Source organism: Enoplosus armatus, chromosome 5, assembly GCF_043641665.1.
Source record: "Enoplosus armatus isolate fEnoArm2 chromosome 5, fEnoArm2.hap1, whole genome shotgun sequence".
NCBI classification, from domain to species: Eukaryota; Metazoa; Chordata; class Actinopteri; order Centrarchiformes; family Enoplosidae; genus Enoplosus; species Enoplosus armatus.
Window position 1 is genome coordinate 20,751,142 of NC_092184.1, and position 25,663 is coordinate 20,776,804.

General features: G+C 41.8%; 4 protein-coding genes across 8 annotated transcripts; 1 reads left to right on the forward strand and 3 right to left on the reverse strand.

Annotated features, from left to right (window-relative positions):
* Positions 1–2,035: 2,035 nt before the first annotated feature.
* sgcg (sarcoglycan, gamma) lies at positions 2,036–8,731 on the reverse strand. Its single transcript, XM_070906117.1, has 7 exons — positions 8,537–8,731; positions 7,766–7,870; positions 6,270–6,357; positions 5,263–5,382; positions 3,613–3,685; positions 3,115–3,238; positions 2,036–2,203 (listed from the first exon to the last, which is right to left on the reverse strand). Exons 1-7 carry the CDS (start codon positions 8,729–8,731, stop codon positions 2,036–2,038), a joined length of 873 nt encoding a protein of 290 aa, XP_070762218.1.
* Positions 8,732–15,941: 7,210 nt separating this feature from the next.
* rps25 (ribosomal protein S25) lies at positions 15,942–18,313 on the reverse strand. Its single transcript, XM_070905957.1, has 5 exons — positions 18,276–18,313; positions 17,589–17,678; positions 17,281–17,464; positions 16,118–16,216; positions 15,942–16,010 (listed from the first exon to the last, which is right to left on the reverse strand). The coding sequence occupies exons 1-4, from the start codon at positions 18,276–18,278 to the stop codon at positions 16,122–16,124; spliced, it is 372 nt and encodes a 123-aa protein (XP_070762058.1). The 5' UTR covers positions 18,279–18,313; the 3' UTR covers positions 15,942–16,010; positions 16,118–16,121.
* Positions 18,314–18,600: 287 nt separating this feature from the next.
* trappc4 (trafficking protein particle complex subunit 4) lies at positions 18,601–20,864 on the forward strand. 5 transcript variants are annotated; one of them, XM_070906124.1, is made up of 5 exons: positions 18,601–18,775; positions 19,051–19,225; positions 19,505–19,608; positions 19,819–19,945; positions 20,058–20,864. In XM_070906124.1, the coding sequence occupies exons 1-5, from the start codon at positions 18,601–18,603 to the stop codon at positions 20,134–20,136; spliced, it is 660 nt and encodes a 219-aa protein (XP_070762225.1). In that variant the 3' UTR covers positions 20,137–20,864. The 5 variants fall into 5 exon arrangements, with proteins under 5 accessions (XP_070762225.1, XP_070762228.1, XP_070762227.1 ...); XM_070906127.1 differs by having other exon boundaries at positions 19,051–19,115; positions 19,557–19,608; XM_070906126.1 differs by having other exon boundaries at positions 19,051–19,093; positions 19,502–19,608.
* Positions 20,865–20,984: 120 nt separating this feature from the next.
* Positions 20,985–24,872, reverse strand: slc37a4a (solute carrier family 37 member 4a). The gene is made up of 8 exons (XM_070906313.1): positions 24,725–24,872; positions 24,140–24,372; positions 23,011–23,254; positions 22,491–22,649; positions 22,319–22,404; positions 21,480–21,593; positions 21,254–21,392; positions 20,985–21,151 (listed from the first exon to the last, which is right to left on the reverse strand). Exons 1-8 carry the CDS (start codon positions 24,870–24,872, stop codon positions 20,985–20,987), a joined length of 1,290 nt encoding a protein of 429 aa, XP_070762414.1.
* Between the last annotated feature and the right edge of the window lie 791 nt (positions 24,873–25,663).

Genomic DNA, 25,663 nt, shown 5'->3' on the forward strand with positions numbered 1-25,663 from the left:
AGCTTGAGGTGTCTCAGCCGAGGTCGTCCATGAATAAACCATGGAGAACCTCGTGTATCATACTGTTGATGTACACTGTGCCATAGGAAGGCCTAATAAATTCCCCTTCAATAAATCGTGTCCGTTTTTATTTATTTAATTGAAGAACGCACATTTTAAAAAGAATGTTACTAGTCTGTCTAGTAGTTAAACAATTTTGGCTCATTTAAATTGTCGTATTTGGTATTGCATCAGTTTCTTTATATTTAATTTCATAGGTCGTCTGTTTGTTCTCTTCAGTGGAGAAATATCAACTCAGTTATAATGTTCTCTTATTATTAACACATACACATACCTGCTGAATACGATAGTAAGTAAGAACATTCTTTCAGCTTGCTGTTGTAACTCCAGCAGTTTGTTCTGCGGGTCAGACCGTCTGTTTTGTGTCCTGGTGGTACTGCAGAGCTTTTCCACTAGAGTGCATCAGAGAGTCAATAAATATGGTTAGGAAGTGATCAAAACTGTATCCATCTCCACGTTACAGCTTTTGTGCACAGCTGAACACAAGAAACAGTGGAACTTGAAAAAACAGGTACTACATTAAGAAACTTCCAGTATAATCCGTAAGATTTGATTAGAAAACATGAGACCAAAATGAGTATATGAGAATGAATAGCTCTGACAGACACATCATAGAAGAATAGCACAAAGTTTATTCAACATACAAAATTAATAAATACACATTACACACTTAAAAAATATGCCACAACATGGTGAGAACTGCAAATTAACTACTTGACACTGACCATGATAACACAACGCTATGAGAAGTTAATTATGCTAAAAACAGTCTTGCAGATAAATTGATGCTAAACTATCATTACAAAATATTGCCCTTTTTGACGTAATGAACTGAGAATCTTAATCTTACAACAGAGGGAAATGTTGTCAATTACCTGTCATGCATATTATGTAAAAGTAAAATAAAATAAAAACATATTTGACCCAAAAGCAAAAGTGAAAAAATAATCCCATTACTTTTCCTCTCAGAATCATAAACCATCCACAACAACTGTGCCTTTATTAGACCTGTTTTTGCTTGCTTGCTTGTTGCTGTGGTCGAAGGTAACGTTTTGGCTGTAAATGAGGTTACTAAACAAACACAGACCAGCTTACTTACAAGAAAAACTGTCTGTCTTGTTGCAAATGCATAATTACATGCTTATGCAGGGCTTAGAAATAACACAGGCCAAACATACGTAATCTTATAAACAGAAGAAACCCCACATAGTTACACACGTGATACCACACTAGTAATACTTTATGATACCATAAGGACATGCCATTTTAATCTCAACCCCATAAAGCAGTTGGAACAAAACAAGAAACAAGGCTGTTGCCTAGTGTTGTATTTGAATTTGAGTTTTAAAAAAAACAAACAAAAAAACACTAAATCCATCTCTGAAGTGACAATGACAAAATATATACCAGCATTTCCCAAATGCTTCCCCCATTTAAATAAAAACATGCAAAACACCAAGACAAAAAAAAAAATGCACATCAAGGGCTTGGAGCCAGAAGTAAACCAAAATAAATATTTTCAATAACATTCTGTCGACATTTGAGATATTTATTTATTTATTATTCCAAGCCCTTGATATGCGTCAATTTCATTTATTGCACCACAAGATAATATTGCATAGGATGTAAGCTGTTACCAGCTCCTCATTGCCCAGCCATGATACTGTATGTGTAAAAAACTCTCCACAAAGCTTTGATGCAGATACATTCTGAACTGAGTGGCAATTTGTTTCAGCTGAATGATGAGAAGGTTATAAATGCAACTAAAAGGATGCATTTCATGACATCTCCAACATGTACGCCAGCAGGCATTTGTATTTTTACAGGCCTTGGTGTGCCAGTGGGATCTTAGCACTAATCCACTGTGGTATAAAGATTAAAAAACCCCAGGCCAGATATAAACAGTTGTGCGTGTTGCCTCCCAGAAGATGCATCTACTGAGACATGGAAAATCCATTACCTTGTCAGAGTCTTTCTAGCACTCCTGATTCTCACTGCAAGTGGAGGTGACCCCCGCCTTGGACAGGAAGAGCTTGCCACTGGGACAGACACAGACCTCGTAGAGACCCTGAGCATTTCCAGAAACCCCTCCTTCACTCAGGGGCAGGCTCGGCATGCGCACCGTCTCAGCATCCAGCACCAGCTGCACAGCAGACAGAGTGGAGAGCAAGGATGACATAAGGAGAACAACAACAACAAGAGTTGCATTGAATCAACAAGGAAATATCACTCTGTGTCATTCTTTCCACTTAAGGAGAGTGCATACACGCTTGGCACGCAGTATGGTGGGAGATAGAGGGATGTCCAGTGAGTGCCTAACCAGTGGCCCATAAGGAAGATATAATGAATAGAATGTGAAAGTCCACGTTCCTGTGGCAGAAAAAACACTGAAAAATGAGAGAATGTGAGCATTCAAATAACTATTATCCACGACAAGTTCAGTGCAGATTAACACCCAGTTTTCTTCCCTATAGCAAAAAGAGAGAGATGAGGGTGTGCTATAGCCTGCAACTACGCTGACATATGAATGCGCGGAGAATTAATTCAAAAAGGTCAAATAAGTTCCTGTGATACAAATGCTTTAAGTAGTTCAGCCAGTTAGCCGCACCACAACAATTACACAGCTCTGAATCAGCCAGAAAACTCACTCTAAACAGTAACATGGAAACTGCAAACAGATACACCACAACAGACCTACAGAGCCCAAACAAATGTTTTGGAAGTTCAAAAGGCAATGAACTCATTACAACTCACAGCTTACAGACAAGTATCTCTTATTTGGCTACATAAAGAACTCTCATGTCATCTCATGTTCACAAATACAGATGAACTCTGCTGAATGTCCCAAGACATAGTATATTATATTGTCAGTGCTCACTGTCTGCACCTTACATTTACAGCCACAAGCAATAGATATACAGTATGTTACTTTCTGTAAGTATCTCTAAGGTATTTTGGGACCATACTGTATATATGCTCTCGGTAATCAAAAGAAAAAACAGATCTGAAGATGGTGTGTATCAGACTTCAGGAAGTGAACAATGTTTTTCTTACCAGTCCTATACTAGACTGAAGAATAACATCCATGTTGGAAGCAGCTTCAATGTTGCCAGCCAGCGCTTTGATATGAACTCCTTTTGGCGCGTCCATACTGAGAGAGCGAGTGGGAGACTCCAGCCTAAAGAAAAACAGCTCAGCATTATAAGTGCCGCTTCCATTAATGTTATTTGTCTGCTTTTTATTTTTATTAAACACTATTTATTTAAATCTTTAAAAATCTGTTGAATCGAAAAACCCGATACTCTTTAGTTTCATTTTACATAGTATGCTCCTCAGTAAAGTTGAAGAAGATGAAATTACAGGCTAAAGTGTTGTAAAACCTTAACATTTTTTTTTTTTTTTTTTTGCGGATGTTATGCAAATGTGTTTAGTGCAAGGCCCAATCAACTAAATGTTCTAATATCTTCCAGATACTTCTACATGACTTGTAGGACTCTAGTCTTCATGTGTTATCCAATAACATGACCCATACAAGATGGCTGAAATGCTCACCTCAGGTCTTTGAGAAGTTCAGATTTCAGCAGGGGCACCTCCACTGAATGCTGGAACAGCGCTCCTTCAGGACCTGATGGAGAAAGAGACGCACACATTCAAAAAACCTCAACTGAGGTTGAATCAAGGTGTGTCACTGCAGTCTGGGCGACTGATCCTATAACCGTAACACTCTTAATCGCTGTGCTGATCTGCTCATCGCTGAAGCACAGGGTTTCTGTGATTTCCGATCATCACTTGTCTGCTATCTAGCAATTAAAACAGACTGAAATAAGGACAAAAAAATAAGTGCAACTACGTGAAACAAGCATCTAATTAGCTATTAGTTTTGCAGCATTTGAGCAACAATCGATCAGTCTGTCAGTCTGTCCACAGATTTGGTCCAGACTGAAATGTATTGGCATAACATTTTGGAGACATTCATGGTCCACAGAGGATGAATGCTGACTTTGGTGATTCCCTGATTTTACTTCTAGCGCCACCAGCAGGTTGACATTTTTGGCTTTTAGTGAAATATCTGAACAACTATTGGAAAACTGTACTTTGTGTTTTGTGCTAGCAAATGTTAGCATGCTAACATGCTTAACTAAGATGGTAAACATGGTAAACATTATACCCATAGATATATATACATATACTTATATACATATGTATATGTCTATGATTACACCTGCTTAGCACCAGTATGTTAGCATCGTTACTGTGAACATGCTGACGTTAGCATTTAGCTCAAAGCGCCGCTGTGCCTACGTACAGTCTCACAGAGCTGCTAGCATGGCTATAGACTCGGCCGTTGCTTCAACGTGTTCAGTTGTTTTTAAAAAGGAGGAGCAGGCTGTCTGCTCACTTTGACTTCTGTAAATCAGGCGATACTAGAGAAGAGAGGGAGATTGGATCCAAAAACCCCAACATACAGAAATGTGGATGGAACTGTGGTGGCTGTACAGTAACCACTCGACTCACTGTGAGTACAGAAGCTTTTCTGTTTCAAGGATTTTACTAAACAGCTCCTCTGTTGCTGCGCACTGCTCTCTGTGGGTCAAAATGACCCCGGGCATAATGAAGCTATCAGCTGACACTCGCTTCAACATTAATCAGCCACCACAGCGTGTGGTCAGTGACCCACAGTGCAATCAATAAACACACTGGACACTCAGAGACAGTGAGGGGAAGCAGGACAGAAGAGACAATGGGGGATGGTTCAGCCTGATAATAGTCTGTAATACTTTACTCTTCAACCCTTTGTTGTGTAATATGACATATTGTGTGATGCTGAGGTGCGATGTTTCTTTTGTTGGCTCAAAACAAAAGATGAAAAAATACTTGATTAGAGTCGTCTGTTGTTGCAATGGATCTCACCTACATGGCATTAATGCATATCTGAGCTCCTGACGTTTCATTTGTATGCAGGCGTACTTTAGAGGTATCCGTGCACTCAACCGTACGACATGAATGATTGTGAAAATGACTGCATCTGTCCTTGTCCTTGGTTGCAGGATTGTTGTGCAGATATCTGCCATCAAACCAAATTGCTCCTGTTGAGTTCACATCTGTTGTCAATATTGTCTCTTTCCAAATCTGAAAAAAACATTTTCACAGGGAGTAGTGCAGTATTTCCAAGGAAACAGCAGGTGGTAGACGTTGGTATACCTGTGACTCGTAGTTTGTCTGGTCCAATCACAGCCTGGTCGCCATCTGCACTGAACAGCATGTTGTCATTGTGGGAGTTAATGAGCAGATTTCGAGCGTGTCCCTGAGCTTCTTTTGGACCTGCAATGACAAAAACAACAACAGTGAGAATACCTGAAGGGGTTTGGCAATTTTACATGGAAAAATTACAATAATCAAAATCCAATCTTTGTCTTCCTATTAAACTTTTCACATCAGCAGTGCCTTGAGAATATAATGAGACACATTCATGCTTTACTGTGTGAAAATCTCAACCTCCTCACATGCAGCGAAGAAATGAGTAAACAACCACCTACTGAAAAGAAATGTGTCGATTAAAAATGTGTAAATCCAGGAGGTATATGAGTGACAAGGTAACGTATCTGAGGTTATTTCACTTCACCCTTCACTACATCAACGTACACAGCCCTGTGTGAGGCAAATCTAAAGCAGGTGGATCAGTCAGTGATATATTTAACCCACATCAGCACTTACAACCATGAACCAGCATGTAATCTTCTCTAACAAGCGTTCTACTTTTATTCACAGAGGGCCGAGAGGATGCAGGCTATGCTTTTTATGGCTTAATGATCAAGGACACATAATGGCACTGTGGAACACGGCAATTAGTTGGGTCATTTGTTGGTCTTTTAATTATGACAAAATACCCCAACGCAGCCATTGGTGAGCCATAAAAGACACACAAATATGATCCTCCACAGGCCTCGGGCCCTCTGTTTAATACAGAACAATCCAGAAGCAACGGTAGAGAGAGGAATGTTGCATTTAATGGATTTTAAATGGAAATCTAAGAGATTATAAATGGAAAGATGGCTTCTTGTCACTATTAATGTTGAATGAGAAATCGCTGCAGGACAAGTGCATGAATGACTTTACTATTGCCCTCATACATCAATGGGATACTTTGTTATGCATGAGTGCTATGTGTGTCCCTCTGTGTGCACATGTGTCCTCTTTCAGGCTCTTACCCACAGATATCCTCCCTGTGACATCACCATTTTCATTGCGGGCATTAAGGGAAACATTTTCCGATGAGTGTGCCAGAAGTGAAGAGTCCTGAAAAGAGAAATTACCATTTTATCATGCCGTGTAGATCCAACTGATATACATTTGCAACATGAAAATTAACAAATCAGCTTTAGCATGTGAAAGAATTTTTTTTTTTTTACATGAACACAATTTGAACAAACAAACAAACATGATTTTTTTATCCATGCTAGCAGCGTGGCTGTAGGGATAGTACTGTCAGTCTGTCGGCTGCTCCACCACTGTGGTCCAGACTGAAATATCTAACAGCCAATTGATGGATTGTCATGTAATTTTGTGCAAACATTGATGGTCGCCAGTGGATGAATCGTACTGACTTTTCCTCTAGCGCCACCATGAGGTTGACATTTGAAGTTTTTAGTGAAATAAGTGTTGAATGGGTGGCTATGAAAGATCGGGATGAATTGTAACAACTTTGCTGATCTCCTGATTTTTTTTTTATCTAGAACCATAATTAGGTCAGGTTGGTTTATGACCAAATGCCTGCAAACATATGCCAAATACTTTGCAAATGTTAGCATGCTAGCAACCTCAACTAAGATGGTGAATATGGGAAACGTTATATCTGCTGAACATCAGCATGTTAGCATTGTCATTGTGAGCATGTTGACAACAGGTAATTGAGTGAGACATGACAGAAAAACAAAAAGTAAAGTTTCATAAAAGGTTGAAATGAGGCAGCCTGAACAATAAATCACCACTGTTCCTTTGCAGCTGTAAGGAAGCCGTGTTTACAAAAATCTAGGATCTAAGAAACCAGCTTTCATGTCGAAGGCGAAGCAGTGGCTCACAAAATCCTGAATCTCATTAGAAATCCATAGAATACATTAGAGAAAGTGTCCTTCCTTAAATGAGGAATACATTGCCTTTTTAATGAGGCCCATAAAGAAGAGAAAAGGCAAAGAAATTGCTGCTATGAGCAAGAAAAGCCATAACATGTAAACAACTGCAGCAAAGTGTTCCCATCTGCTGCTAGCAGGCAGGCCATAAACTAGTTTCCACCACAAATATCCCTGAAGTTAATGGGGAGCTCGCTGCACCACCACGTGCACTGTGTGGGACTGCCAAATCCAGTTTGTTCTGACACATCTCCCAAAAAAAAGTACAGTCAGAAATATGCAGTTCACTCACTACAGCTGGCAAAAACTGCCCGAGTGTCTGCAAGGAATTTAGATTTAGATGATAACAGGACGTGTAGTCAGCAAAGATCCAGCTCACAATCAAGTTTGGTAAACAATGAGATGAAATAATAGCCAGGCTGTCAGACACATTAACTGAGCAAACAGTAGTTTGAGAATTAGCTTGGAAGAAGACAGAAGAGGGAGGAAGAAGAAGAAGGGGGAGGAGAAGAGGGATAGCAGAGTGAAGAAGAAAGTGGGGAGAGGAGCAAGAAACGTGTGTTCCTTATTATCTTTACTTCTCTGGAGTGGATCTCCTGAGCGTAGACGGGGAAAAGAAACTCTGACTCGCCCTCCTCCAGCTTGACCCCATCTGAGTTTACTTGTAGGTGTCCCATCCCTTCCTACAACCAAAAAATGAAGGCACACGTATGTTATGTTCAGATAAAGACACAGCAAGGCAGGTTTAACAGGGAGATCACGATCTGCAAGCAAGGCTGAATAATGAACTGTATATTCACTGAACGGCTTTAACTGAGACTCCAGAATACAGCAGGTTAAAAGGTGAGAAATTTTGATTTTATCAACCAAACACTTCATAGGTTTCCAATGTTCCCCGTCTGAGAATAAACCAGCCATTTTCTTTAGCTGTGCAGGCACTTACCAATAGTGTGTGTATCCAAGTGTGTGTGTGTGTGTGTGTGTGTGTGTGTGTGTGTGTGTGTGTGTGTGTGTGTGTGTGTGTGTGTGTATGTCTAGGTTTGTTGTGTTCCTTTTTCGTCTGCATAAATCCACCGTTGCCATCTGGACTTGAGACAAAAAGCTGACAAGACTCCATGAAATAAGAAACACATAAACTATCCTGAGACAGCAACGTATCACTTAATGATGGATGATATTACCTCTACTGGAACCATTAATAATAAGCAGGTAATACTGGGTCAATGTGGAAGGTGTTAGGAATTAGGAAGTGACAGTGATCACTGAATTCATTAAATGATACTAAAGATATAAAGAAAAGCATGGGAGGGGGGAAAGAATGGATCCCAGCCGAGGTGAGTCGTGCGTACCGTGTTGAACCACATCACCCGGAGGATCCAGATGGTGAGGGCAAAGTTGACCACCAGGATGATGATGAGCAGCAGGACAAACAGGTAGAGGCAGCGCTTCCTCCAGCCATAGATGCCGATCTTGTAGACGTGGTCGGGCACCGGCCTGGGCACGCTGCTGCCCTGGGTGGTGGTGACATACTGCTCCCGCACCATCTGCTGGCTGGGCACAGATACACGGGAAACAGAAACAGATGTTAAAATGAAACACATATACAGACATAACTCCTCCATGCTGTTCAGCCTACACAGAGATAATTACATTGACAAAACCAACAATATATTTAAACCTGCAATAACTCATTTGGGGGGGGGGGGGGGGGGGGCACTTCGGGCCAGCGGAAACAAGCTGTGAATGCAATTTATTTTTCCTTTTTACACTTCCAGCAGTTATGGAGCAACAGTAGCATTCATTTGGAGTCGTGTTTCTGGCCACCTAAGAAATATAAGTCTAATATTCATGTTCTTTTTGCTCTGTTTTTGGTCTCCACCACCTCCTGAGGGAGTTTTCTGGCTCCTACTAAATGCTCTGTTGTGATCACCAGCTGGTCGCCAACTGTGTCTGTCTGCTGTTTGGTGCTGGGCAGGTAGTGGACAGTGGGTTTTTAAGAGCTTTCTCACCAGAAAACAATCTGTCTGCTGCAGTCAAAAACAACTCTGTGAGAGATGAACTAAAACAGTATCGTAGCGGGCCAGAAAAAACAAAAATATCAGCTGAAAGCTGCTACAAATCTCCGTAGCGCTGAGGGGAACTGCAAAGATGGGCAATAGGTTTCTGTGTTCGTCACTACAAGCAGCCTCCTTTACTCTTTGTTAATATACAAATATTGATTATAGCAGCTTTAAGTATGTTTGTAAAGTCTGCAGTCACAGTGACAGTGACATATTTGTACTTATTGCAGTTTTATTTCCTGCACACACTAGTTCACCAGTTCAAGAGGAGACCAGCTTTTTTTTTTATTGGTTTTTGTAAGAGAACTGTTTCAGAAATGTGTAGCCATCTACATTATTACCATGAATGCAGGTTTTAAGAATGTTTGCAGAAAAAATTACAATATTAATATCTTGAATCAAAACAATATTGCGATATAAAAGATGGTAAAGCAACAGATCTTTCCTGTGGGTCTGGTCTGAGGTGGATCTCTGATGTCTGGATTGTGTCATGAGGTTGATTTCCACCTCTGACAAACCGCTTTCACACATCCTGTAAACTCTGATTTCTCTCTGTTCAGTTTGAGGTGTAGTTGTATACATACACAGTGCCTAATCGCACCTCTATACGATGCCTTGTTTTCACAGTGCTCAGTATATATCATTCATGAAGCCCAGAGCTTGTGCACAGGCCCAGTGGAGATCTGGCTCATTGCGCCAACGGAAAACTTGACAAAGGAAAAGGAAAATGCCACTTATTACAGAGCGGAGGCAGCACTTTCTGGCTACACAGCAGCAGGCTATCAATGACACAAACTGAGGAGATGAATGTCAGCATATTTCAAACACTCCACTTCACATTAGTTTTCTGTATTCAGTTCAGGGCAGACGGAGCTCCAACTGCAGGACTGCAGAACCTACGAGCGAGCCCCCCAGTCAGCACATTTGGACCATCTGACAGTGACAACAGGGAACCTCAGGGACAGATTTCACAACAACACAGGAAGTGTGTGAGCACAGTGGAGCCAAGGACCACATGGATTAACAGCCTCACGGGGCTGCGGAGAGAGGAGGTGTCACTCTCTATTGAATAATCTGAATTAATAACCAGGCACAGGCTGCAGAGAAAGCTGCTTTCACCGAGGACAAGACCTGGAGAAAGTGCTGTCGGTTGTAGTTTATTATGAGTCAATAAAACACCAAAAACAGGCAAAAACAAAGACAGACTGCAGCTTTCTCCAAGCAACAAACTGCTCCAAATCGTCATCAATACTTAAGAGGCGCCACATCTCAACTTTATAGGAAAAGTTATCCGAACAAAGATGTATCTGGGTTGTCTCAGCGGTGCTTTCTGAAGCTGACAGGGTTCAGACTCCAGTAGCACCGCTGATTTACATACGGGACAGATGTTTGCGTCTTACTGCCACAGTAAAGGCGTTTTCCATCATGCTGAAGGAGCCACTTTTCAGACCAAAAAAGTAATTCGTCTTTGACATTAACAGATGTTCAGCCAGGCACATCATCCCACTGTGACTCCCATGGGGCGATGATGATACAAGCAGAGAAGGGCTGACAGAGACTCTGCATACAGTGACATACTGTGGGAGCAAACGCAAATAAGTTGGGTTTCTGTAAATAATGAAGTAAATATCATTCCGCCCTCACAGCAAGGGCCAACAAATAAAAGCAAAACGCTGCCGCTGCTGGGGTCTGAGCTCTCTGGGGTCCAGGAGGAGACATTTCAGAGAAATGATAATAAAGGCCTATAGTCTCCATGGTTCGTTTCCTTGCTGTTTGCAGTAAACACAGGGAGGAGACGTGTTGGCATAAAAGGCTGAGAGTATTTCTATGACCAAATCCGCCTCTCTGCAGGACCTGTCACATGGCCTGCAAGCCCAGCTGTGATGAATAGCCCTTATTTCCCAACCAAACAAATTAATGTTACCTGGAAAAGGAGAAAAAAATGACTTTGTGCGATTCCCACACGGGAGAGCGAAGCTTGATAAGGAGTAAGTCATGTGAAATGCTAATTTTTTCTGTCCATATCTCACCTAATTTACATTTATTAATTGTTCTTGAGAGATTGAGTCATAATGACAAATTGAATCGCAGCAACGCAGCAGAGCAACAGCAGCTTTTATTGCGTGTGCGTGCTACAACATGACATTGCTCAGCTAATTCAAACAACAGTGGTTCAGTTGGGTTTTAATTTTTTGTGTTTTTTTAAAGGGAGCTCTCCACTGAGGCTCAAAAAAGGACTAAGATGAATCCGTGTCTGTTCCCAACACCCCCACTCTATATACCTATTAACAACCACAGATCATTTGCGTGCTAACATGTTGATCAGCCCACTCTGCACTTTGGGCAAATGAGCGGTGAGGATGAAAGAGCTCTGGATTTGTTCATTATGATGTTAATGAATTTGATCTAACCCAGTCTAATTACGTTAAATGAAGGCATTAAGAGGCCTCCATACTTCAGCAGCAGTAGGAGGAGGAAGCAGCTTTGAGGCTGGATCTTTAAAGGCGTCTTCCAGCTCCAGTTTCAGTGTTACCACCAGCCCTTCAGCCACAGACTGATCTTCCCATAGCAACCCAAATAAACACTCCCTGAACAGCCTTGCTGCTCAAGCGCCAGGAATGCTCAATTTATGGGACTTTATGATCGGAAATAAGCCTACAGTCTGACCTTGGAGGCTTAGAAGAAATTGCTTTTATCATATTTTTTAAGTTTCCTGGTGATAGAAAGCTGGTTTTAAGTGAGATTATTGATCAAAAACTTTAAACTTTACAATTATCGATCCTATACCACAGGAGAGACAACTAAATGCAAGTTTCAAAGTCGTTGCAGACCTCTAACACAGTCCCCTGCTCCCAAAGATGAAGAGTACTTTGTTCAGCACTGTTAGCAGGGCTATTTATGCTCTCAATTAACCTTAAACGAGTGATGCTTCTTGCCTGTCTCTGTCTCTCTGTCCCTGACCTCTGGATGACAGCGAGGGCCGGGCCAGATAGGCCAACTGCTCGCCTAAACTCCACAGGGTCCGGCCGTGACTGAGAAGCCAGGCTTCCCCCTGAGCCGAGGCTTGACCTGACTGAACGCCAAAAGTTTCTGTGAGTCAGGAAAGCAGAGCAGCTCGGCGTGTGGAGCGAGGGGCGATCGAAAGCTGAAGCTGTAGTTTCTGTCTGTCTGAGTGGCCGGCGTCACTTCTCCACTCTGCTGTGATGCCTTAACTTCTAAAAATAGGACACAGCATTGTGAACTAAATATAAAAAAGCAGCACAGGACACACACACACACACATACTTACACACACACTACAGGGGTATAACTAATGGAAAACAATAAGACACTGTAGTATTGCTCATGAGACACGTAAAACATTAGTGAGGGGCTCTTTCGCAAAGTTATTTTTGTATTCCAAAATTGCTGGCCATGTATGGCAAAACTGCAGACAGCTGGCAACCAGAAAACATTTTTTTCCAAATCCCAAACTACTTCTGGGGGGGACTACAAAGTAATCACAGCACAACATGAGTCACAAAGAAAGGCAAGAAATTGAAGCAATTGTACAGTAGGTCAAAGGTTGCCGTTATAAAACATTTGATCTCAAGGGGAAGTTATGAAAGAAGCTAAATGACACAGAGTACTTCTGAAAGAAAAGGCAGAACACTCACCTTTGTGTGTTGAGGCACAGCAGTCCTCTTTCCTACGCAACAGTAAGCAGAGCTCGAGCTGGTACGAGCAGCTTGAGAAGCAGCAGCGCTTGAGCTCCTCACACGTCTGTCAGCCACTCAACAGCTGCGTGCCATAAATTCGGCTCTGGAAGTGCCCAGACTGATCACCACGAGGCGGCGCTCCCACTCCCCCTCTGACTCCCTCTGACTCCCCCTGCCTTTTTAGCCTTCCTGCAGACATTTGAATATCATCAGCGTGTATGAGAGAGAGACAGAGAGAGGAGGAGGGAGAATTAACCATCAATGGAGAGATGTTCAATCCCTCTCTCTCTCTCACACACACACACACACACACACACACACACACACACACACACACAGAAACCATCCATAATGAACAGAGGCAGTTGTTTGTCGTGCATACCAGTGAGTCACTTTCACTGCCCAGCCCAAGGCTCCATGCAGTCCAGTCTAATTTGAGACTTCAGTCATGGCTCTCAACGTAAAGTTAAGCTGGCCTTTCAGATGGCTCCGCTGGGTGACAGTCTGCAGGACGGGCGGACCATGAAGAGGTTCAGTTAGTAAGTCAGAGAGACAGGCAGCGAACACAGCGCGCTGACAGACCGGAGGAGGGGTTGCTGTTGTTGAAATGGAAATTGTTTGAGTCACGGTTTTGAATTGTTTTCAAATCACAAAATGCAACTCATTTTAGAACTTTATGTAAACAAATATCAAATCATCCTTCAGTGACTAAAATATAGATGATTCATGCTGTTATTAACAAACCCCTGACTCACTTTGTTATAATTACTATGAATAATTATTATGTTTTCTGTAGCAGGCAACAAACTACACCTTAAAGGTGTAGCACTCGCCGGTCATCTTTGACCTTGCAGATATGCACGGTCGGCCGATAGAAACCACACTGTCTTTTTAAACGGATAAGTTATTATTCCTTGTACAATACCACACTACCAGACTTCAAACTGCAGCATCTTTCTCATGCACTGTTTACAGTTTGTGATCGCACTACTCAACATTTATTTATTGCCCTCTATGGCGTTGTGAGATCACATCCTTTTTGTGACCGCACCTTTGGGGTCTGGTGACCTCCCAGCATAGCTCCACCCACCTTCAACCTGTGCAGAGGACAAGTCAACCACAATAACTGAAAACACCAGTGTGGGTGTGCAGTGCCTTTAAAAATGTGATGCATTTATAAACAAATAAACATAGGAATTCACAAAACTACCACAACATTCATTTTCAATGACGCACCAGGGAAACATGATTCAACACTGATTGCACCACAAAAAATTATAGTTCCATGTAAAGATGAGTCCTCTGAGCCACACAGGCCCCTTCATTGTGCATACACAGCATAAAGGGTTAAAGAGGTAAGAAGACAGCACTATTACATGAGCGAGAATTGTTCAAGTGAAACATATACCTTTCATTTATACCTTATAATGTGAGGAAACAAATGCTTGTGTTTGATAAATAAAACATCACTGACAGGTTCATTCTTTGCCTTAACATGCCAAAGACATAAGAAGCAGCAAACCCCAGAAAAAAAAAGACTGATGGAGATGAAGTGCAACAATTATTACAATGCGTGGCAGCCGGTCTGTTAAAAAGCCACAAGTGAGGTATATTGGTGAGAAGTCACCTCCACTGTAAAGCAGGCAGTAATGTCTCTGTGTCAGTGTCCTCACAGGCCGATGCTAGAGGAGCCGATGGGTGGTGCATCTGTCAGTGGCGCGCATCCTGCAGTTTGTTTTGCTGCTGCTGCTCGAGGTGGTGCTGTGCAGTGACAAAGGGACGTCTGACAGCATCCATCACAAGACTCCTGTGTCTTTCATGCCCTGGGCAAACATCTGACGGTGGAGATGGCTTCATTTCATGCCATTTCTTATCAATATCTCATAACCTTTCACTGCCTGTGGCTTTTAACAGACAAATGGAAGACATACATGATAAATCTCTTGCACCAAGTTAGAAATGATTCATCTTACACTGAAAACTAGATCAGCTGAGTCAGGATGTCCCTTTGAATTTATTGGATGACTCCATTAGGTGCATGGTGTAGGTGCAGAGCTTTCATTACCAAAAACGCAGATAGTAATTGAACGCAACGCACGCAGTAAATGAGGTGTGAATGCATCCAGCAGCACAGGCTCTTCAGTCAGAACAGCAATCATCCAAAGTGTGACGTTTTGAACAGAAAGAAATGCCTGCAAAGCTTTGAATGCCTCACTACTGTACGTAAGATTGGCTTCATGAACCCACACAATGTCAAAGTACAAGAAAAAGATCAAGGAACACTGTAGTTCAAGTAGAAAAGATAAAAACCCTGAACCATGGTTAGATGATTAAAAAGCCAAGATCACACATTTATCCACAACAATAAAACTAAATTAAATTAACAAGGCAATGTGCCTTTATTTTCAGAGGAATCAATTCCCTTTCTTTTGGACAGTGTTTGCCGACACACACACACACACCAAAGAACCTCATTTGTGTTACTTTGTTTTCAGCATGAGAATTTTAAGAGCACTGTTGGATGTGGAAAAAGAGAATTATTGCCCATCGGGACATTTGTTCTTTGCTGTTAATTCATCCTAACTTTGAGAATTAGCCAAACCAGACCAGGGAACAGTACCTTGGTCTAGTGCAAAGGCCTGAGATATTACCTTACTTACACCAGACAGCTTTTTCCCCCAAATGGGAAGAGACAAGAGCCCCCCCCCCCCCCCCCCCCCCCCCCCCCCAAAAAAAAATTCATGTGAATATGGAGTGCACATCTATACACAGAGAGACTACTTGTGTCTTTGACAATTGTTGGATCTACAAAATTGATTAGTAGCCATAATGAATTTGATGCTTTACTTATGTTTCAAACTGAACCATTTCAAAATGTTAATATTTTGCAGATTAGGTCCAGAATCATTTAAAAACATGCCTGGTTATACAAATGACCCAATGAGCAGGTAAACCAGTTACTGACACATGAACAGTAAACCAATACACAGCTGAGATTGTTTTTACATTTTTTATTCACCTTTCATTACAAACAGCTCATCAAAAAAGGAAGCAAACAGGAGAACCTGCAACACAAAAAAAAAAGCTGTCGGTCAGTGGATGCAGCTTGAGAAAAAAAAAAAAGTTAAAAGATAACAAAATGCATGCAGATGTATAGTTTCTGCTGTCGTACCTGATTATGCCTTCTCCGCTGCTGCCTCCTCATCTCCACCCTTGGTGTTACGTGTGTAAATCAGCTGTGCTCTGTGTTTGGACACCAGTTTGATCATGCCTGTAAGACAAAACAATCATGTTCTGTAAGCATATTCTCATTTTCAGCCACACATTTACATTAACCATTTGATATGTTCACTTAGTTAGCCTGCACTGCAACCCACTTTACCAGTGAATGTGTGCAACAGATCGTTTCAAATGTCAGTGAAAACGTATAAAATGCCTGAGTTTACAGATCAGTCTTCTGTGCCATTTGGATTTTATTATAACCGTGGCATCTCAAAGCTCACTTTGGCCACAAGCTTTACAAATGATGGCAAAATGATCTCCTGCGCTTTCAGAATAGATTAATTCTGGCACCAGTAATTAGACAGAATATTCCAAATGTCATTACTGTAGCCCAGTCGCAGATGATTGTAGACCGTATGTGTGGGACAAGTAATACAGGTTAATTTACCACAACGAAACCGCTGTCTGTAAAAACTTGTTTATACTTCGCATAGATTCATGCAGTTTTCTGCTCATTTGATGGGGTGATACGAAGCACAAACAGACAAACTGTTTTTGTTACAGTTTCATATAGAAAGACAATGAAACAAGTTCAGCATTAGATATCTATAAATGTTTGCTCAACATCTGGTGGGATGCAAGAACTTTTTAAAAAATGTTTTAACCTAGCATTCACTGTTGTGCCCCTTGCTTTGTACTTGGAATATTTAGAAGAGTCTAAAGGATGACAATGTAGCACCATGACTAGTAGTAACAGTAGTCATGATGTACACGCTAACAATGTAAATCACTGTCATTTTGGAATTGATGAACTACTTCTAAAACATAGTGCATGAGCATTTATAAATATTAGACAAAGTCAAAGAAAGTTTATAGAAACACAAACAAGCCAGAGCGTTTTTCCCATAATGATAATGGGTCAGCCATTCTCCAGCGCTGGCACTGCACTAAAACAAAACAAAACGTGCAGCGGTCTGGCAATGCGAGACTACCTTGAGTCAAGCCCTACTAATGCAGTCTGTCAATCCGCTTATGTGTTGAATCCAAACTCAAATGTATTTGGATGCAGGTATTTTGTCTGCACCATTTTGGGCTATGGGCAGAAAGATTCACCTTTGGCAAGCAGTTCCTGGAGGGCGTTCCTGGCCAGAGAGCCACGGATCTTCAGCCTCTCAGACACAACAGCTGGGGTGATGAGCTTGTAGTTGGGAACTTCTTTGTACAACTTCTCGTAGGTTGCCTTGTCGAAGAGGACCAGGTTGTTGAGCTTATCCCTCACCTTTCCCTTGGACCACTTCTGCTCAGAATCAAAGAGAAACGTTTCCCAGATTAAGAAAACTCTACAGTGCACAGTCAAAAATATTCAGCAACCACATCACATGTGAAGGGCCAATTCTGGGTGAACATTAACCTCTGCATACCTTCTTCTTGGCTTTGCCTCCAGATTTGTTGACTGGGTCCTTGTCCTTCTTGGACTTCCCAGTGTCCTTCTTCTTGTCTTGCTTGGGAGGCTAAAAACAGAACACCACGTTATAACCCTTTCTACTGTCTCACACTGGGGCTGCATGTGGGTCCTGTCAGGACATGCTTCAACGCCACTTCAATGCCAATGCTTCGGCAGTAACGAATAAAACACATCGCCGGGCTGATGGATTGAGCCAGCAGCCTGAGGTTAACTCGGCTAGCCGGCATGGGATGGCCTTGTCTGCGTCTTCCAGCCTCACAATTAGCATCGCTGGTTATTATCATCGTTACAATAAGCGGACATGTTTAATAGTTTTGCGGTGTAAGCGTCATGTGTCATCTGTATATATAGATATGATTTATGCGGAAATATGATGTGGCAACTTTGTTCGGTTCATTTTCTGTAGCCAATGCAGCATGAAAGCATGGTGGATTTAGCCAGCTAGCTAACTTAGCTAACGTTAACTAGCCAGCCGCTAGATGTGGTAAATGTACTGTTTGCTTCATACACACGCTCTCATCACAGCGTAAAAAAAGCATATTGCTGTCGCCAAATCGTCCGAATAATTAAGACTCGGGATAAGTTACAGAAACATGGGAAATCGTTCATTAGTTTCCACAAAACGTGTAATAACTGTCCTCACCATGTTTCCTCGTCAAGATGTCGGAGCGAAAGGAAGTCCACCCGTGCAAGAGCCCCTTAGACAACCTGTATATGCGGAAATGGAAAGGGGAGTTATGGGAAATGCAGTTGTCCCGTGTTTTATCGTTTTAATTGATTTTGACAATTGTTATTGGCTCGCCACACTGCTACACAACAGTAACAGAATAGGTCTCAGATTAGTATGAAGATAAAACTCATCAAAAACTCTTAACTAGCTGAGTATGAGCTCGTTTCGATGTTTTTTCCGTCTTCTGACGCTGTGAGGTCACGTGACACTGTTGTCAGCTGGGCAGGACGTTGCAAAGATGGTGATCTACAGTGTGTATGTGGTGAACAAGGCTGGAGGTTTAGTTTACCAGTATGACAATTATGTCCCGAGAGCGGAGGCCGAGAAAACGTTTAGCCATCCTTTAGATTTAGTGCTTAAGCATCACGATGAAAAGGTCGTCGTGTCGTTTGGGCAGCGGGACGGAATCAGAGGTAACGTTTTAGAGCATATCGTTAGCTCATGTTACTAGCTAACTTAGCTAGCTGGGTATGTCTAACGTTACACGGCTGAAGACCTTAAAAACTAAATGTACTAATAAATGGAGCAATCATCTAGTCTGTCTGTCTGCATGACAAGTTATTTTTGCATTTAAAGTGGCCTTATTGTAACGCTACAGATGCAACGATTCTTTAAGATGTTCTCTTTCAAAGTTTGACTTTAAACTGTATTTTCTGGTAACCTAAGTGCGCGTGTTGTCGTTCTCCAGTGGGCCATGCAGTGCTGTCCATCAACGGAGCTGACGTGGTCGGCAAGAACACAGCAGAAGGAAAAGACATCCTTGAATACTTAAAGGATGCCTCAAATTACCCAGTGTCTATTCGCTTTGGACGGGCACGCCTGAGCTCCAACGAGAAGCTGATGCTGGCATCTATGTTCCACTCGTAAGTCATGTCCTTGTGCCACATTCACACAGCTGGGCAGTGGGGTGGTCTAGTAGAGGAGTCCTACTAAATCTGACTGAGCCAAAGAAACTGACAACCTCCTTATTACATATTACATTCTTATTCCCTGCTGTTAATTGTAATATCCTGTTTGAAAGCGAATGGCAGAGAGCTCCCTAAGGACACATTGATCCATCTTTTTCTTACCTGATGCCCAAATTCAAAGTGTCTGCCAATACTGAGTACCACTCCAATACCAGTGTTTGTGTTTTTCCCCAGGTTGTTTGCTATAGGTTCACAGCTGTCCCCTGAAGTTGGCAGTTCAGGTATTGAGATGCTAGAAACGGACGTCTTCAAACTCCACTGCTTCCAGACTCTCACAGGTCAGTGGTATAAGTGAGTGCTACTGTGGGTGAAACAAAGACCTGTGCAATCATTTTGTCGTCAGTAAAAAAAAAAGCTGAGATAGTGACATTAAAAACCCACCCACTCACTAACATCCTCAATGAGCCTCATTTACTCACTGTATGTTTGACAGTAGTTATTTTAAACTGACATCTTTCTCACTGCTTGTTCCATCTCTGTTCTTTCAGGGATAAAGTTCATCGTACTGGCCGACCCTCGACAATCTGGTATTGATGCTCTATTGAGGAAGATTTATGAGATCTATTCAGATTTCGCCCTCAAGAATCCGTTCTATTCTCTGGAAATGCCAATCAGGTAATAAAAAAAGAAATGTGGAGATGTTTCCTGCCACTCTGTTACATATCAAGTGTCCGATGTCTCAACACCCACACATCCGATTACTGATGTCACCGTTTCTGATTTTCAGGTGTGAACTCTTTGATCAGAATCTGAAGGGGGCACTGGAGATCGCGGAAAAAGCTGGCAACTTTGGAGCTGGATCGTGAACTAGAGAGGACTACAGAGAATATGCTATAATTTCTAACCTCAACAGCTTCACTGACTTCATGTGACTGTGTTAAAGTTGAGTTGGCGAGGGGGGAAAAAAAAGTGGATCTTCTTTGTTTCTTTTTCCCGGTTGGTATTGGACTGGCAGTTAACACATTGTAAATACATCATGTTTTGTAAATACTTGAAGATTAAATAACATACTGTATGTAAACATTTCATATTATGTTTGTTTTTGGCAGCATATTAAATCAATTAGTGACCTAACTGTAGTCTGCTGGGCATTGAGCATAAACTATGAAAGTGACTGAAAACACTTAACAATGTAGTATAATTTATTCCAGCCTTTGACTGTTCTCATAAGGAAGACCTCACATTTAGCTTTCTGTAAACAAGATGTCATTGTATTGCATTGTGTAAGTCTCGTACTTCCATTCATGATTCGATATTACAAAGTTGTTGTTTTTTTAACACAGATATTGTATAACATACCAGTTTATAAACCAGGTTTTAGTTTTGTGCTCTTGTCATTGAAATACTTCAGAGGGAAAACCTTTCTCTAGTTGTGTTTGTGCCACATTTCATTACATGGCTTACATAATGTGCAGCCATTTACATTCCCTTGTTGAGTTATTGATGCCATGTTTACAGATTGTAAATACTGTGTGTAGAAAAGCACCAGGTTTTTGAAGATAAAAGTGCTCAACTTCTCTGAGCTTCCATTTATGTTTATGTCCTGTAAGAAAATACTATAAAAAAAAATCAAGTAAGAAAAATATGAAAATACAATGATGGCTCAAAGTATCCAGTTGACCTCTGGTCGCAGAGGATGAGGTGTAATGATGTTTTAGTCTGCCTTCTTGGACACGTGACCCATCTTGGTCCGGATGTTGCGCAGCAGGAAGAATCCGATAGTGGTGGCGGCACAGGTGACCTCTGCTACCCAGAAGGCCGTTTCCCAGCCGTGGTGCTTGGCAATGGTGCTGAATGGTAGTCCGGACATGAAGCCACCAACTGAGGAGAACACAAAATTGGAACGCATACAATTCAGTTATTTAAGTTCAGTTAGTTGATGCACAATGTGATGATTCTGAAATGAAAACCAATCAAACTTACTGTTGGCCATCAGGGCAACAATGGCATGTGATGTCCCACAGTAGTTGGATGGGGCACTCTCATTGGCTATAACTCCAAACAATGCTATTGGTCCATAAGAGGAGAAGCCAAAGGCAGCTCCCAAGCTGAGTATCCAAACCTGAAATGTACAAATGAGAGATTCGTCTATGAGGATGACTTAAGTCTGACATGCAGTGTGCTGCATTAAAGAATCCGGTACAGATACCTTTGAGCTGTCAGGATTAACTGTGACTCTGAACAGGTACATGGAAACAGACATTCCAGCCATCATGCAGATCAGGATGAAATGGCGGGGATTGCCATAGATTCTCGTGCCTTGCTGTACAAAATAAGGAAATATATAAAGACAAGGTTTTCCTGGCAATGAGCACAAACCAAAAAGCAGAGACAATTTATTGTTATTTTTAAGGCAGTGACACATCTGAGACTTGGAATGTGCAAAGAGGTTGTGCAATTCAGTATTAGTGGGGTGGTCCCAACACTTTTACCCCCTGCATAATGAGTGACAGTGCACATGTCACCATCTGTGCTAATCAGTAACACATACATGACCTTATTGTGTGGGCTCAGGAGTAAGTAAGAGCAGCTGTTGCTTAACTTGCATCTTACAAAACAAAAAAAACTTATTATTTTGTAGAAATATGAGGGAAGACCAAGGTAATCCAGGAATAATCAATGTGTTGGTTAGTTATCATGTTGTATAACAAGTTCTACTTCCCTAAAATGTCATATGTAAGTCCCACTGGTAATCGCCCTACAAAAGTCTTTTGGGATTTGTGGAAACTATATTGTCAGTTCTGTTGCACAAAGCTGATTGTGGAGGTAAATGTGCAGAAAGAATATACCTGCATATGTGCACCCGACTTCATGTTGCACACACATTCAGTGTGCTTTTAGAATACCGACATCATTTCCCAAATAAGACAACAAACAGATGTAGGCTGAGGTAGGATGATTTTGCCACATTGTGGGAAACATTCGTAATGAAAGCTGTTTGATAAAAGTATTCAAATTTATTCAGATGTGTATTATACGCAAACTCACTTTGGCCACGGCCTTGTCAGAGAGGAAACCTGCTGCAAGACTGCCCAACAGGCCTCCAACCTCCAGGGCACTCATGTATGAGCTACCTATGAAGAAGAATATAGTGATTCACAAGAAATAATAAGCTAACGAAACTGGCATATTTCCTAACTGAAATCGGAGGTGTCCGTACCCATGAGCGTAGACTGTCCCTTGTCCTGAATGAGAAAGAGCTGGCCCCAGTCAGTGCAGGCCGTCTTCACCCCAAACACCACCAGGTAGGACACAGATAGCAGCCACAGGTAGGGTGACAGCAGGAACTCGGACAGGGTGCTTTCATCACTGGAGGATCCTGAGCAGGAAGCATGCAGAATACCCGGTAATATCTGCCAACCCTGAGTTTTTGTATGTATCTGAAATGTAACGTAACCGAGGTGGAGGTGGGAGGGATCTCTGCTTCCAATCAGATTCATACATAAAGACATCTCTTCACCACACATGCTACCTTCTCACTTTGCCTGTGCATGAGCTCACAGTGGCATGTGAGGGGCACACTGGGTACAGAGTCCACAGAGTCGCTGACCTTTAGTCACAACACAAGGGGCACATGCTGTATGAAAACACACACACACACACACACATACACACACACACACACACACGTATAGTGTGATGGCTAAATAACCTGATCATTCAGTTAAGGTCAGTCTCACCTCCTTTGCCCTTCTTGGCTGCTGCCTCTATGTTGGGCAGCCCCACCTCCTTGGGCTCATTCTTGATGAGCAGCAGACAGACAAAGGAGAACGCCACACAAGTCATTCCAGACACCGACAGTATCGTCCTCCAGCTGTAACTCTCGGCCAGCACTGTGGCAATAATGGGACCCAAGCTGCCGGCCAGATTCATGCTGCAGGAGAGAACGGCCCACCATGTCCCGAACTGAGAGGGCTCAAACCACTGACGGCAGAGGAGAGGAAATAATAATAATAAAATCATGACAGAGTTGGCAGGAAGTGTCATTATCTTGCCTTTGATTGGTAATAACTGAATGACCGTCATCTGACAGTTTGCTTGTTGCACGATGTGACAGACTACAGGTCAAACAAGAGATGGAGGAACTTTTCACTCATACTGTGCACACATCACAACACTGGTTTCATCTCTAAGGTTTTCATGCATTGCAAACATCCAAGAATGTTTAATGTCATGGAGAGATACATACGATTTGGAAACTGGAAAAAGTATGAGTTGTATGTTTGGGAGCATTTGGTGAATTTGTTCAAAAATATGAACCAGTTCCTATTGTATTATAATCTGACGCTGGCCTACTGCTCTTTGGTTCCACCACTACATCGTCATTTGATTTATTCTACAGAGAATATATTTTAAAAAGATGGTTTATGTTTTATGATTTTGTTATTATTGCTTGTTATTAAGTAGATGTATTTCAATGGTTATTTGTATGTTATGTGTTTGAATTTAAACTGTGCAAGTTTAAGAAAACTACAATAACTCAAATCTTTCTTTGATTCCTGAAAAATATTAGCGGAAAATGCGACTGAACTATATAATGTGTTTCCTCAGTAGAATAATTCGATTAATGCACAGTGACATGTTGATATTTTATTGTTATTTATATCTTTATTTTGTGGATTACATGTGTCTGATTTGGACTGTGTTTCTACCTACAACTGAACCCAGTTCATACAGTATGTTCCCACTTTATTGTATGGCGTATTATTGTGGCTGTTGTTCAACACAAGATAGAAAAAGACAAATACACATCTTCAATCTGATGTCAGTGCATTGCAGCACTGACATACTGGCATGTAACTTAGATACCTTACGCAGAACCCTGCCGCAGGGAGGCCAGCCGAGGCCCTGGCCCAGGCCGTTGAAGAACCACAGGGCAGAGAAGACAGCGGCAGTGGAGGACCAGGAGAAGACTACGTTGATGCCTCCCACCATGCACAGGCCAATGGAGAACAGCCAGCGGGCGCTGATCTGGTCCGAAAGCACGCCGCTGATGAACTTACTGATAGCGTAGGCCAAAGACTGACTGCTGGTGATCATGCCTGAACAAAGGGGGGGGGGGGGGGGGGAGAAGAGGTGTGTACACAGAGGAGATAAAACTTATAGCAAGTCTGGTCCTGAATATATCTGACATACTGTGATAGCATGTATGGAAGCCAGTCAGTCATGCTTATGATGCTGACTTTTTAGGGGTAAATAACTCATCCAGATTTGGATTTTTTTTTTTATTTTTTTTTTACAATTTTCAAGTTTAAAAAAGAGTTATGACTTTTGGAGGAAGGCATAAAGCACTCTAACAGCATTCATTCTTATGTTCCTTCTTATATAGAACTTGAACTTCTATAAAACATGACAATCAAGCATAAGGTCAATGCAAAATCAAGAGTCTCATACCCAGGTCATCCTTATCCATCTTAATTTCTTGCATTAGAGAAGGCATCACAAAGGAGAAAGTCTTTCTATTAAAGTAGTACAGCGTGTAGCCTACAAACATGGCCAGAAATATAGTGCCTCGGTAGTATCCATAACTTGCTGTAGCCATGGCTGCAGATTTAGCTCAAAAACGGGAAGAATAGAGGACAAATCCAGGGGAGAGAGCAAGCTCCTGCTGTTTGACAGACTTCTGCTGCCTGTGACAGTGAACTTTGCTTCAGGATCCACTGTATAGAAGCAGCTGCTTACACGAGGAGAGGTGTTTGCAATCAGTGGGGGAGGTTAATGGTCAACTTCTCTAGTCTGAAGCTGATTTAATCTGGGATGTCATCATGTGCTGCAGGCCAGCCAAAGGGGTCGGAAAAGGAGTTCAATCAGTTTGTGACATCAACGCTGCATATGATCTGTTGTTTTCTTCAGACACCTAAAAAGGGTGACGTTGCTGTTCTTTTCAACTGTTGCTGTTTGTCCATCTGCGGATGTTATGGAAGAAGTCCTCAGTTTGATGTGGTTAATGATTTACTGGTGAGTCCAATAGTCACTGCAGACCAGGGGGTGGGTGGTTGTGAACTGTGGTGATCAACAGCAAAATACCTATCAGACAGAAGTAGTGTACCAAAATGTGAACAAAGTTGCAAAAAGAGAGATTACACTTTCATTGTGGGTTGTGTGCGAGTGAATCTGAATATAGGTATGAAACATAACTAAGCATGAATAAAAAGCTCATCTAGCTCAATCAAGTTCAAGGGAAGCTAAAACATTCATAATCGTCCATACTTCACGGGAGGTAGTAAGTAAAATATGAGGCATGTATATCATTTACAAAAACAAGTCTTTAGTGGAAGCAAACCACTGTGATACCTCTGCATGTCCAACTCCTCTTTTCTGTGTAGGAAGGTT

What these genes read in the sequence shown, in the direction of transcription:
- sgcg (XM_070906117.1), bottom strand. Translation starts at nt 8,731, where the DNA reads ATGGTGCGGGAGCAGTATGTCACCACCACCCAGGGCAGCAGCGTGCCC. An exon ending in GGGTGATGTGGTTCAACACG is followed by an intron (nt 7,871 to 8,536) that starts GTACGCACGACT and finishes TTTTGGTTGTAG; the next exon opens with GAAGGGATGGGACACCTACA. An exon ending in GAACTTCTCAAAGACCTGAG is followed by an intron (nt 3,239 to 3,612) that starts GTGAGCATTTCA and finishes GTTTTTCTTTAG; the next exon opens with GCTGGAGTCTCCCACTCGCT.
- rps25 (XM_070905957.1), bottom strand. An exon ending in GAGGCAAAGCCAAGAAGAAG is followed by an intron (nt 17,465 to 17,588) that starts GTATGCAGAGGT and finishes GATTCTGAGCAG; the next exon opens with AAGTGGTCCAAGGGAAAGGT. An exon ending in CCAGGAACTGCTTGCCAAAG is followed by an intron (nt 16,217 to 17,280) that starts GTGAATCTTTCT and finishes TTTGTCTTACAG; the next exon opens with GCATGATCAAACTGGTGTCC.
- trappc4 (XM_070906124.1), top strand. Translation starts at nt 18,601, where the DNA reads ATGGTGATCTACAGTGTGTATGTGGTGAACAAGGCTGGAGGTTTAGTT. An exon ending in CTGGCATCTATGTTCCACTC is followed by an intron (nt 19,226 to 19,504) that starts GTAAGTCATGTC and finishes GTTTTTCCCCAG; the next exon opens with GTTGTTTGCTATAGGTTCAC. An exon ending in TCTCTGGAAATGCCAATCAG is followed by an intron (nt 19,946 to 20,057) that starts GTAATAAAAAAA and finishes TCTGATTTTCAG; the next exon opens with GTGTGAACTCTTTGATCAGA.
- slc37a4a (XM_070906313.1), bottom strand. Translation starts at nt 24,872, where the DNA reads ATGGCTACAGCAAGTTATGGATACTACCGAGGCACTATATTTCTGGCC. An exon ending in GCGGCAGGGTTCTGCGTAAG is followed by an intron (nt 23,255 to 24,139) that starts GTATCTAAGTTA and finishes CTCTGCCGTCAG; the next exon opens with TGGTTTGAGCCCTCTCAGTT. An exon ending in GGGACAGTCTACGCTCATGG is followed by an intron (nt 22,405 to 22,490) that starts GTACGGACACCT and finishes TCTTCTTCATAG; the next exon opens with GTAGCTCATACATGAGTGCC.